At 41.7% G+C, this 14065-nt stretch overlaps 1 protein-coding gene and 1 long non-coding RNA gene across 6 annotated transcripts in view; one reads left to right on the top strand and one right to left on the bottom strand.

The window, feature by feature from the left end:
* Positions 1-14065, top strand: part of LOC135966177 (uncharacterized) — a 151456-nt gene that overhangs the window by 72255 nt on the left and 65136 nt on the right. The gene's annotated exons all lie outside the window — the stretch shown is intronic.
* DERA (deoxyribose-phosphate aldolase) overlaps positions 1-14065 on the bottom strand; it is a 129018-nt gene that overhangs the window by 57760 nt on the left and 57193 nt on the right. For 3 of the 5 annotated variants that reach the window (XR_010579300.2, XM_074006328.1, XM_005570251.5), the window contains exon 6: positions 7053-7181. The exons of 1 other annotated variant lie outside the window; for it this stretch is intronic. Coding sequence is in view for 3 of the 4 variants with exons in the window: in XM_074006328.1 (XP_073862429.1) it covers positions 7053-7181 (129 nt within the window). In the remaining variant the exon portion in view is untranslated. Of the gene's footprint in view, positions 1-4215; positions 6933-7052; positions 7182-14065 lie in introns of those variants that run through there. One more of the 5 variants, XM_074006329.1, reaches the window with a different exon arrangement.

The raw sequence follows: 14065 nt of genomic DNA, 5'->3' as shown, positions 1-14065 counted from the left end.
ATAAGGGCCACTAAATCCGACCTCTCTCAGTCCTCCTTGTGGTCTAGGAGGAGAACTAGTGTTTCTGCTGCTGCATCGGTGAGCGCAACTATTCCAATCAGCAGGGTCCAGGGACCGTTGCAGGTTCTTGGGTGGGGGGGAGCCAAACAATCCAAAACCACGGGCAGTTCTGTCTTTCAGATGGGAAACACTCAGGCATCAACAGGCTCACCCTTGAAATACATGCTAAGTCACTGGGACCAATTTGATCCGCACACCCTGAAAAAGAGGTGACTCATTTTTTCTGCACTACGGCCTGGCCCCAATATTCTCTCTCTGATGGGGAAAAACGGCCACCTGAGGGAAGTATAAACTACAATACTATCCTGCAGATTGATCTTTTCTGTAAGAGGGAAGACAAATGGAGTGAAATACCTTATGTCCAAGCTTTCTTTTCATTGAAGGAGAATACACAACTATGCAAAGCTTGCAATTTACATCCCACAGGAGGACCTCGCAACTTACCCCCATATCCTAGCCTCCCTATAGCTCCCCTTCCTATTAATGATAAGACTCCTCTAATATCCCCTGCCCAGAAGGAAACAAGCAAAGAAATCTTCAAGGGACCAGAAGAACCCCCAGGCTATTGGTCATGTCCCCTTCAAGCTGTAGGGTGAGGGGAATTTGACCCAAAGCAGGTCCATGTCCCCTTTTCCCTCTCTGATTTAAAGCAGATCAAAGCAGACCTGGGGAAGTTTTCAGATGATCCTGATAGGTACATAGATGTCTACAGGGTCTAGGGCAAACATTCAATCTCATATGGAGATATGTCCTGCTATTGTTAGATCAAACCCTGGCCTTTAATGAAAAGAATGCGGCTTTAGCTGCAGCCCGAGAGTTTGGAGATACCTGGTATCTTAATCAAGTAAATGATAGAATGACGGCCGAAGAAAGGGACAAATTCCCTTCTGTTCAGCAAGCCGTCCCCAGTATGGATCCCCACTGGGATCTAGACTCAGATCACGGGGACTGGAGTCGTAAATATCTGCTGACCTGTGTTCTACAAGGACTAAGAAGAATTAGGAAAAAGTCCATGAATTATTCAGTGATGTCCACCATAACTCAGAGAAAGGAAGAAAATCCTTCTGCCTTCCTCGAGCAGCTATGGAAGGCCTTAAGAAAATATACTCACCTGTCACCCGACTCATTCAATGGTCAATTGATTCTAAAAGATAAGTTTATTACCCAATCAGCTGCAGATATCAGAAGAAAGTTCCAAAAGCGAGCCCTGGGCCCTGAACAAAATCTGGAGGCATTATTATTATTATTTTTTATTATTATTATACTTTAAGTTCTAGGGTACATGTGCATAACGTGCAGGTTTGTTACATATGTATACTTGTGTGGAGGCATTGTTAAACCTGGCAACCTCAGTGTTCTATAATAGGGACCAAGAGGAACAGGTGGAAAAGGAAAAGTAAGATCAGAGAAAGACCACAGCCTTAGTCATGGCCCTCAGACATACAAACCTTGGTGGTTCAAAGAAGACAGAAAATGGAGCAGGCCAATCACCTGGTGGGGCTTGTTATCAGTGTGGTTTGCAAGGACACTTTAAAAAAGATTGTCCAATGAGAAGTTGCCCCCTCGCCCATGTCCACTATGCCGAGGCAATCACTGGAAGGTGCACTGCCTCAGAGGACAAAGGTTCTCTGGGCCAGAAGCCCACAACCAGATGATCCAACAACAGGACTGAGGGTGCCCAGGGCAAGCGCCAGCTCATGTCATCACCCTCACTGAGCCCTGGGTACGTTTAACCATTGAGGGCCAGGAAATTGACTTCCTCCTGGCCTTCTCAGTGTTAATCTCCTATCCCAGACAACTGTCCTCAAGGTCCGTTACCAACCAAGGAATCCTAGGACAGCCTGTAACCAGGTATTTCTCCCACCTCCTCAGGTGTAATTGGGAGACTTTTCTCTTTTCACATGCCTTTCTTGTTATGTCTTAGGGAGGGATATATTAGCCAAGGCTGGAGCTATTATCTACATGAATATGGGGAACAAGTTACCCATTTGTTGTCCCCTGCTTGAGAAGGGAATCAACCTTGAAGTCTAGGCACTGGAAGGAACAAATTCAAGCTCCAGCCTTAAGTCTTCCCATGGGACAAAACTTCTCTTTATACGTCACAGAGAGAGCAGCAATAGCTCTTGGTGTCCTTACTCAGACTCGTGGGACAACCCCATAACCAGTGGCATACCTAAGTAAGGAAACTGATATAGTAGAAAAGGCTGGCCTCACTGTTTATGGGTAGTTGTGGGGGTGGCTGTCTTTAGTGTCAGAGGCTATCAAAATAATACAAGGAAAGGACCTCACTGTCTGGACTACTCATGATGTAAATGGCATACTAGGTGCCAAAGGAAGTTTATGGCTCTCAGACTACCACCTGCTCAGACACCAGGTACTACTCCTTGAGGGAGCAGTGCTTCAAATATGTACTTGTGTGGCCCTCAACCCTGTCACTTTTCTCCCAGAGGATGGGGAACCAACAGAGCATGACTGCCAACAAATTATAGTCCAGACTTATGCCACCCGAGAGGATCTCTTAGAAGTCCCCTTAGTTAATCCTGACCTTAACCTATATACCGATGGAAGTTCATTTGTGGAGAATGGGATACGAAGGGCAGGTTATGCCATAGTAACAGTACTTGAAAGTAAGCCTCTTCCCCCAGGGACCAGCGCCCAGTTGGCAGAACTAGTGGCACTTGCCCGAGCATTAGAACTGGGAAAGGGAAGAAGAATAAATGTATATACAGATAGCAAGTATGTTTATCTAATCCTGCATGCCCATGCTGCAATATGGAAAGAAAGGGAGTTCCTACCCTCTGGGGGGAACCCCCATTAAATATCACAAGGAAACCATGGAGTTATTGCACACAGTGCAAAAACCCAAGGAGGTGGCAGTCTTACACTGCCAAAACCAACAGAGAGGAAAGACAGAGAGATAGACAGAGAAAGAGAGACAAAGTCAAAGACAGAAGGAAAGAGAGAGAGGAAGAAACAGAGAGACAAAGAGAAGAAGACAGAGGAAGAGACAGAGACAAAGAAAGAGTCAAAGAGAGACAGAGAGAGGAAGAGACAGAGAGACAGAAAGTCAAAGAAGGAAAGACAGGAAGAGACAAAGAGGGAGTCAGAGAGAAAGAGAGAGACAGACAAAGAAGAAATCAGAGACAGAGAAAGAGAGAGATAGAAGTGGTAAAGAAAAAACAGTGTACCCTATTCCTTTAAAAACCAGGGTAAATTTAAAACCTATAATTGATAATTGAAGGTCTTCTCTGTAACCCTATAACACTCCAACACCACCTTGTTGTCAGTGTAAACAAGAGTGTAGCCCAAAAGCACTGAGGCCACTGACAACCCATAGCCTTCCTATCAAAAATCCTTAACCCAGCAGGTTTCCTACCACGGGATCTAAATCAGAATTCATTACCATACAAAGGTCCGACCAGATCTAGGAGGAATTCCCTTCAGGACAGGACAATAGATGGTTCTTCCTAGGCAATTAAGGGAAAAAGACACAGTGGGTATTCAGTAATTGATAAGGAAACTCTTGTAGAAGCAGAGTTAGAAAAATTGCCTAATAACTGATCTGCTCAAACCTGCGAGTTGTTTGCACTCAGCCAAATCTTAAAATACTTACAGAATCAGGAAGGAGTCATCTATACCAATTCTAAGTTAATATGAACTGAACGAGGTTTCATTAATAGCAAAGAAAAATTAAAATCCCAAACTTACAAAGTTTTCAACTAAAGTAAAGTTTGCTAAAAGTTAACAGTGCAACATGTATTATCCTACTACCACACACTCTCAAAGGATTCCCCAGACAGTTTGCAAGAAATAACAAAATCTATTCTTACTCTACAATCCCAAATAGACTCTTTGGCAGCAGTGACTCTCCAAAATCACCAAGGCCTAGACCTCTTCACTGCTGAGAAAGGAGGATTCTGCACCTTCTTAGGGGAAGAGTGTTGTTTTTACACTAACCAGTCAGGGATAGTACGAGATACCACCCGACATTTATAGGAAAAGGTTTCTGAAATCAGACATCGCCTTTCAAACTCTTATACCAACCTCTGGAGTTGGGCGACATGGCTTCTCCCCTTTCTAGGTCCTGTGACAGCCATCTTGCTATTACTCACCTTTGGGCCCTTTATTTTTAACCTCCTTGTCAAATTTGTTTCCTCTAGAATCAAGGCCATCAAACTACAGTCTTACAAATGGAACCCCAAATGAGCTCAACTAACAACTTCTACCAAGGACCCCTGGACTGACCCGCTGGCCCTTTCACTGGCCTAAAGAGTTCTCCTCTGGAGGACACTACAATTTCAGGGCCCCTTCTTCACCCCCATCCAGCAGGAAGTAGTTAGAGCGGGCATCGCCCAATTCCCAACAGCAGTTGGGGTATCCTATTTAGAGTGGGAGAGGTGAAGCCAGCTGGACTTCCTGGGTCGAGTGGGGACTTGGAGAACATTTCCGTCTAGCTAAAGGATTGTAAATGCACAAATCAGTGCTCTGTGTCTAGCTAAAAGATTGTAAATGCACCAATCAGCACTCTGTAAAAGCACACCAATCAGCAGGACATGGGCGGGGACAAATAAGGGAACAAAAGCTGGGCACCCCAGCCAGCAGCGGCAACCTGCTCGGGTCCCCTTACACACTGTGGAAGCTTTGTTCTTTTGCTCTTCACAATAAATCTTGCTGCTGCTCACTCTTTGCATCTGCACTAGCTTTATGAGCTGTAACACTCACCGTGAGGGTCTGCGGCTTCCTTCCTGAAGTCAGCAAGACCACGAACCCACCAGGAGGAGAAAACAACTCTGGACGTGCCACCTTTACAAGTTATAACACTCACTGCGAAGGTCTGTGGCTTCACTCCTGAAGTCAGCGAGACCACGAACCCACTGGGAGGAACAAACAACTCCAGATGCACCAACTTTAAGAGCTGTAACATTCACTGCAAAGGTCTGCAGCTTCACTCCTGAAGTCAGCGAGACCACAAACCCACCAAAGGAAGAAACTCCAGATACACCTGAACATCTGAAGGAACAAACTCTGGACACACCGTCTTTAAGAGCTGTAACGCTCACCGCGAGGGTCCACGACTTTATTCTTGAAGTCAGCGAGACCAAGAACCCACTGGAGGGAATAAATTTCAGACACATGAGTAGTAGGTGCTGTGGTTAGGACAGGGTTGGCTGACCTCCAGAATGAATACACTTTCATTGTGACCAGGATAACAGCTGGGGTAACAGATATCACAAGATTGGCTCCGATGTGACCCTGAGGAGTACCTCAGCTTCATGAGTACAACCAACAGTGTGGCTACCACAAAGCATGTACTGTAAGCGGCTGCTGTTATTCGTCTCCAAACTTTTACTTTGTTACCCGGGCTAACAATCACTTGTGCTAGCAAGGAGCATAAAAGGGGGGTTACCTGCACACCACGTAGCCTCCAAGGGGCTTTTCCCACGTTCGTAAGAGGCACAGTGAGTCTTCTACTATGAAGCTTTGAAATGCCAGCATCACTGACGAACAGCTGTTCAAAGTGTTCCATCCCTTCTCATCCTTAGGTTTTTCCAAGATTTTGCTCTCAGATGACAAGTGCAGATATTTTCTAGATACAGCAGCTGTGACCAGACCAACCACACCACTGATGACTAGTAGGCTGATTTTCAGTAGAGTTCCAAGGAATGATCTGCTAGGCCTGACAGAGCACTCGAGAAGTACCTAAGAGTATGGCTGGCCCAGATTCAAGACCAGAGAAACCAGGTATCTTCCTCCAAATATAGGGCTCCTAGAAGGACACCTAGAAATTCAACACTCAATCACAATGTCATGTGATAAGTTATATGACAGGGCTTTTAACTGAATGCTGTGGGGACACACAGAGGAGATAATGAGCCAAACAGTAGGGGGAGAAGCAGTATCAGGGGAAATAATTCCTGAAAAAGGTGGTACCTGTGCAGAACCCAAAGATGTTGAGTTATTTGGGCAAAAGGCATTCCAGGCAGGAGGCAGACACAGAACGTACAAAGACTCAAAAGGTTGGATGGCACCATCTGCAGAGAACTGCAAGTAATTCTACATGGCCGGAGAACATGGTGTGATGGGAAAATGAGATGGCAGAGGCACAGCCAGGGTCTTAGGAAAGACCTTTTTAAAATAAGAATCTACGAATGTACATTTTACCATGAAGAGGAAGGGAAACAACTGAAGGAATTTTAAGCAAGCAGTACCATAATAAAATTAGCATTAAAAAAAATTGTGGCGACAGTGTGGAGAACAGATTGGAGGGGAACAAAAAGTCAAGAAGACGGGGAACAGCTGAAGTAATCCCTGTGGAGGAGGATGGTGGCCTAAGACAGCATCACTTAGAACGGAGGGAAGACGTGTCAAACACAGCAAAGAGGTCTAGAGAGAACTCTCAAGGCTTATTCACTGATTTATGTGAGGTGAGAAAAAGAAAGCACCAAGCATGACTCCTAGGCTGCAAGCGTGGATGTCTAAATGGATCGACCTGCTGTTCAGAGATAAAGAATAAGTCAACTCATATTTGAAAGTATAAAAATCAATGATACTGCACTAAATTTTAAAACATTAACGCAAACAAAGGCAGAGGTTGTCTCAGATAGTATGGATACATATCTCTGAGATAAATGAAAAGCTTACATTCAGAGAGGAGTAAGTCAGAGTTAAAGAAATTCCTGTCTAACATATGTTGATGAGTGAATAATCAAAGAATAAAACAGAAGGCAATTCACTAACAAGAGAGCCATCTACTGCCTTATAAGCATAGTGCAGCAATGAAATGCCACAAAAAAAAAAAAAAATGTGGAAGACAGCCAGGAGTTTTTGACCACTTCACACTGGACATGTTTTTACAAAATATCGGATTCCTCCTACAAAAAAAATTCCAAGTGGTTAGCATGTTTAATAACAGCTAAATGCTTTCACTTACTTAAATTTCTCCTAAAAACATCAATTCAATAGAAAACATCATTTGAATACAAAACACTTACCTGCCATCATTGCTATCATACTGGCTTTATAGACATTAGTAAGAGATCCAAGCTCTCCTGTTGCTAATATAGTTTTCAGATGAGCCTCCCCACAGGCCTTGCGAAACTGACGAATCTCATCATACAGGGCTGGGAAAGAAAATAATTGAGGCAGTTACAAAGCAGGCAAGTGATAACATAACTTGGCAGCCGTTTAGAGCTGGTAGAACCCATTTCACATTTAGGAAACATAAAACATTTGTCACTTTCTAAAAATCACCCCAATTTAACATTGCCTGGAGCATTCTGTTGCAGTTCACATCCTGTTACAAGGAATGCTTGGTTTGCTACCATGAAACCGTTTCTAAGCCCTGGCCTGAGGTCCAGAGACATAGAGCTTTTTAAATATCATAATGACATGCAAATTATAAATAATTTCTGTCTTGTCCATATGATGGTTGCTTCCAACAAAAAACAAATGTAGCTACTATACATACAGTGGTGTACCCCTTTGAAAAGTAATAAAATAAATCTTAGGTTCTCATTAATTCTTCCATTCACAAGTAATAGGTTCTTTGGTTGAAATACAAAACACACCTTTCTCGAGAGTTATGTTCATGACAATAAAGACACAGCAGCTTGCCCCACTGCCTGCCAGAGTATGTTTATATATCTGACTAAAAAGTGTTGAGCCTGGCCAGGTAGTGTTGGATGCATGTGCACAAAGCCATCTGTAGGGAGGCTCAGAGATGCTGCCTTGAATCTATTAACCCCTGAGCCCATGACCCCAGGACCACATCTGGCTTTGGAGGGTTCCACATTGTGCCCAGATTTATTTCATATTTCATATTCAAGGTAACATTTCATATGAAAGGTAACAGGATTTTAGTAAGCAAATTAGACCAAAATCATGGGTATTAAATCTTTAAAAACTTATTTAAGTCTTTTTTCAATGACACCAGTGGATTTTGGCTTTTACCCTGTATCAGGCTGGCCACTTTCATTTCTTGAACTCAGGCTACTGCCATGGTATCAGGATCAAGGCTTTTTCTTTCCTTTGTATTTGAGAATCTTTCATAGGAAGTAGTTTTATAAGCACATGGACTAAACCAAGCAGGAGGGAAACATTCATAATAAGCGTTGGGGTAAGCATTTCTTAAAGCTAAAATGAGAGTTCTGTAATTCACAGGCTTACTAAAGTACATAAAAAAATGAAAAATTAGTCTCAAGTTAGCAAACTCAGTTCAAACCACAAGAGTTGTAACGGCCAAATAAACCTTGCCTTCTCAGTCCTAGAAAACATGAACTTGAAGCTCAAAAGTGAAAAATGAAGAGAAATGAAAGCAAATATTCTATTCCAAGATGCTCAGTTTAGAAAGTTTGTTATCACTGAGAGATGGTACCCACAGAAGGTTCTTCAATAAAGAACAGACTATTTTCACAGATCCTTAGTAACGCGCAGTTCTGAGTACTAGGGATGATTGATCTGAGATGCCACACCACCTACCTTACCCTGCCCATCTACCTAACCTGGGAGAAAATCATCCTACTTATGCCTTCAATGTGACAACCTGTATAAGAATGTTAAAAATAGTAATAGACTATGTAGCAAAAATATATATATATTCTTATAATTCAGAGAATGAATTGGATGGAATGACATTTCTTGAGTTATTGAATCTAAAAAAAGAAACTTGTTCTCTGAGAACAAGTGACAAGGAAAATCTTCTGATCTAAAAATCCAAGAACACTAATCCAAGTTAACTTGTGATTTAATTAATGATTTTCTTCCACAAAACAGTGTTGTCATTAAAAGCTGGCTTTAGAGTGAGACAAATGCAGATTTAAAACCCAACTCCATCATTTCCTGTGGGACCTTTGGCAAGTTATTTCTCTCAGCATCAGCTCCATTCTTAAGGTGTCAATAATATTTACTTTACAGGGTTACTAGGAATAAGAGAGAGAGATACAAAGTACTTTGCATACTGCCTGACATGTTATAAGCACTCAAAAAGTTTAATTATTAAGTTCAGAATTCTAGTAAAATGAATTTCCACTAAGTGTTGTGTTATAAAAGTCAAATCTTATTTCATGGCCTGACCCAGTTCCAGTAACCAAAGTTCTGTTGTATGGATTACTGCTTACAATCAGTGAGCCATCAGACAAGGCTTGAAAGTATTTTATTATAGCAGTTGTTAAAGTGAACTTTGGCCTGTAAAACAAATTCTTAAAACACTGATCACAGCCATATTTGTGAACCAAAAAAATCATCCTTTTTCTAGAGTACTACCTTCTGATGCCAAGTGAATTTCTTGAAGTATAGTTAAAATTAACCAGGAAAACCAGAGGTATTTTATGATTCAGTCATTTGGAAGTTATGCTCTTTAATCCATGATCCAAACAGAATGAACCAAAAGTGCTCACTTACAACATAACTGGATTTACAAATATGCAGCCAATGCCTTCTCATTCGTTAACTGCCAATTTCTAAAATCATTTTACTGGCCTATTTTACCACATAATAGGGTCAAGTTTTTCTGAGAAAGTATCTTAATCTTTAAGGTTTAACAGGTGGAAAGTTGTCATTTCTTTGTTACCATTCTGCCCAAAATATACTAGAACAATTACATCAAAAGTTATACCAAATCTGGTCTTTTTAAAATGTGACCTGGGCTCTATCAAGTGATTGCTTCTACCCAGGCCTTTGAATCTTACACAGTGAGGCAAAGATGAAAGAATAGTTAGATATTTTCCTTATTAGTGCGGTATCAGCAATAGCAGGAGATCCAAAAGTCCAGTGTCCCAGAGGCCAGCGACCAGCCAACAGTGTGGTACCTGTGCTGGCCAGCAGGAGCAGCACCAGCAGTGGCCCTGGGACCACGCTCTTCCTGTGGCACAATCTGACTGTGTCCTCTGCTCCTTATTCTCTCATGGTCCTGCTTTTTTTCCAAGCAAGGCTTCCTCCTTATTCAGTGAGCTGCTTTATGTCTTTCTAATATAATAAATCCCCTTTCAGCTTCACTTAATCAGAATTGGTTTTGTTCATCTTCAACTCATGAATATTTACTGAAGACGTATGGTATTGTAGACAATAATGTGGGTTCTCCTGAGTATATGGATTCACACCCCAACTCTACTACTAGTTTATTGTTTGATTTGGGTAAGTTACTTAACTCTAAACCTGTCCCACGTTCATTTACAAAATGGGAATGATAGAAGTATGCACACCTCACGGAGTTATTTTGAGCATCAAACAGGTTAACATACATGAATAGATAAGGACAATATCCCGCACATTGTTCATGCTCAAGGAATGTCAGTTCCTGTTTTCAAAGTTGCTGGTGGCAGCAGTGATGGTGTTACTGTTATTACTCGGTGCTTATCAGGCTCAGATTACAGAGGGACTTACAAAAGCTGAGGACACCATGATCTATGTTCCTTAAAGAACATAAAATCTCTTTGGGCCCCTAAAAAACAGTCTGGGGAAAAAAGTTTACTATATATCACAAACAAGTTTGTTTTTAAGCTAAGAACCCATGCTACATTGAATAGCAGACTCTTGACATAAGACAGTTTTTGCTACTTGCTACTTGTGTAAACATTTAGGAATTATTCAATTTCTCTAAGCCTAATTACTTAGGGAGGCTCGGTTTGCTCACATATTTTTGTGACGATTAAATAATACATGTGGCTAGAACAGAACGAGGCATTTAGTAGGCATTTAATCATTCAATACCAGCTTCCCACATTCTTTCTCATACACTTCCAAAAACCCAAAAATAACTATAATGAACAACAACAACAAAAAAAAGCAAGCACTGTCCTAATACTTATGAAAGCACAACTAGAATTTGCCGATCTTACATATAAGAAAAAATAGACCACTTCACTCCAACACAAGCCATAGAAACCACAAAGAAGCATTATTAGTGTTTAGGTCATTTTGAGTACTTTGACAGTACCATGATAGACACCTTGGAAACTAGATGAATGACATATGCTAATCAAAGTGGCTTGATGGCTGAAATGTAACCCAGTCAATCTCAAATTATATCCTTTAACAAACTCAGCTGGCACTTTCCTTTCAATATAAATAAGCCAAACAATGGAAAAATGAATGAGCAGGTTTTCCCCTATGTTCATAGGAAAGGACAATGGTGGGGTGTGGGGTTATTATAATTGCTGCTAGACCACACACGCAGAGGAAATTACAAGTGAAGTACTAAGTTCAACAGATGCCCTTTCCAAAAAATTTTGCATGAGGAATAATTACTCTAAAGGATAAGAAATCCCCTACGTTTTCAAAGCTTATTCCCTCAAAAATGCTCAGTGTTCTCCACACACCATTTAACCATTCCCTTGTGAGATAGTTCAGTTACCTTCATGTTTCCAATGTGAAAAGTAAGATGTGGGCCAGGCACAGTGGCTCACGCCTGTAATCCCAGCACTTTGGGAGACTGAGGCAGGTGGATCACCTGAGGTCAGGAGTTCGAGACCAGCCTGGTCAACCTGGTGAAACCCCTTCTCTACTAAAAAAGTACAAAAAATTAGCAGGGTGTGGTGGTGGACCCCTATAATCCCAGTTACTAGAGAGGCTGAAGCAGGAGGATCGCCTGAACCCAGGAGACAGAGGTTGCAGTGAGCCAAGATTGCGCAATTGCACTTCAGCCTGGGCAACAAGAGCGAAACTCCATCTCAAAAGGAAAAGTGAGACATGGAGAGATGAATGACCTGCCCCAAATCTTACAGAAAGGACTCGTCATGCCTTCATACGTGGAATAAAACTGTATTTCCTCAAAATTTTCTGCCTCTATTCCAGCACATATAACACACATGCATGCACAGGCACACTCACTGTAGTTACAACATATTCTCAGGGAAATACACTGCAGTGCTTCGAGCCACAGAGTCGTCAAAACTCAGAACCTAAAGGGATGTCAATTCCCTTCCAGTTCAAACTACTCACTTGACAGATGGGCATTATAATCCTAAGACCTGGTTTTCATGCTTCTAGGGTAAAAAAGCTGCATAAAATGAAACGTTCCAAGGTAATTCAGAAACCTAAGATACTTAATTTTGTATAATACACTAAAAATGATCTATAAATTGCTCTTTTAGCTCCCCTGGATGGGAAGAAAACAAGAGTATGGTGCTACAGTAGAGTTCGCATTTTTGAATCAGGACTTTTCAGCCCTTGCTTGGCCGCTGATTAGTTGTGTTACTTGGGATTCATTTTTCTCCTCAAGATTAGATAGGAGAGCTTTACTTTTACAGCTCAAACCCTTCTCAAATTCTGCCAATAAATATAAAAGTATTAAAATGGTTAGGAAGATAATCATTTTTCCTTCAGATCCACCTTTAATAATAAGCACATGTAAAATGATGGTAAACGTTGACTTACTCTAAAAGTTTAAGCTGTTATAACTAAAATGAAAGAGCCTCTTGTTGATTTAGAAAGATAATTCTGAACTCTGTCTTTGGGAGCTCTCAACCACAGACAAGAGGGAGCAGGGATTTTCTCAAGTCACATACTGCCAAGCAGGTGAAGAGAAACCTAGCCCCCATGTCACTGGGGCCTAGAGAAATTCTTAGCCTGCATGTTGCCACATCAGGGTGGAGGCAAGGTGAGGAGGACGTGCAGTCAGCTCTGGGGAAAGTGAAAGTCCTTACCAGCGAGGACTGAAAATTCTAGGGGTTGGGGAGGACGTGGTAAGTAGAGCCAGGAAGATAACCCGTAGGCTCTAGAGATTGTCAAATACAAAGCAATTGATCAACTAGGTAAATATTGATCAAAAAGATGAATATACTGAAGATAATGGATAATGGGAGCAAGATTTCTCACTGACAAGAGAAGGGGTATAAATATGGAAGGGGAAAGTAAGAATAAACCATGCAATGCTGGAGTGTAATAGAGGTTATCAGTGTGAAGTGGTAAGTTCTAAGACAGATTTATAGACTGACATACAGATAAACAAATATAAATGAATGTGTGTTTCTATGTGTGTGCTGTGTATATGTGTACGTTCATGTATTTACTAGATCTGTCTGATAAGAGGGCCTAGAAAAATAACATCCGAATAACAATGAGTTATACCTAGCAGCCAGATCTTGGTTTCTAAATACAACTAATCAATAAAAGGAGGAAGAGCTCCTTGGAGAAATGACTGATTCCAAAGCTGGAGCAGACAAAGTCAAAGATACACCTGAAACATCTATTACAAGAAAGCAAGGAAGTTTCTAAAGAATGATGGGAACATAAAAAGGATAGAGGAGCCAGTTTGAAGCAGCTCCTGAAACCGTCTTTGCAAAATTATGACTGAGACAGTAAAAGAGATCTAACCTGACTGACTCCATCTTGTTTCTCACCTTTAAGCTGTCCTTGGTCCTTCCTGGGCACAGGCTGAACTAACTTTGGGAGGAACTTAGTTGATAGTTCATGGTTTAAAACAAGATAATAACAGCGCTTTCCCAAAACAAACCTCCTTCCTGCCTGGGGACTAGACTGCCTTTGTAGAACTAACAAGATTAGAAATTATGGCTTAAGAGTCGTGCAGCTGGGGGCTGCAAGATTCCAACCCTCCCTAAACTGCTCCTAAGATCAGTGCTGGAGATATTTTGCAGGCCCTGCACTTGATGGATCAGCTGGCACCATCCAAATTGATAAACTGGCTCATTCGACCTTGTGGCCCCTACCCAGAAACTAACTGAGCACAAGAGGACAGGTTCAATTCCCTAGGATTCCATCTCCTACCCAACCAATTAGCATTCCTAGATCACTGACAACCCACCAAGTTGTCCTTAAAAACTGATCCCCAAATGCTCGGGGAGACTGACTTGAGTAAGAATAAAATTCTGGTCTGCCATACAGCTGGCTCAGCATGAATTACTCTTTCTCTACTGTAATTCCCTGTCTTGAGAAACTGGCTCTCTGTAGGCAGCAGGCAAGGTGAACCCAGTGAGCAGTTATACTCCCACTGGCCAAATCTGGGACTATCTGAGTATCAAAATAAATAATGATGGTAAAGGATTATAAC

This window comes from Macaca fascicularis, chromosome 11 (assembly GCF_037993035.2).
Source record: "Macaca fascicularis isolate 582-1 chromosome 11, T2T-MFA8v1.1".
NCBI classification, from domain to species: Eukaryota; Metazoa; Chordata; class Mammalia; order Primates; family Cercopithecidae; genus Macaca; species Macaca fascicularis.
The sequence above is the reverse complement of the archived record's forward strand: the minus strand, read 5'-3'. Positions and strand labels throughout refer to the sequence as shown.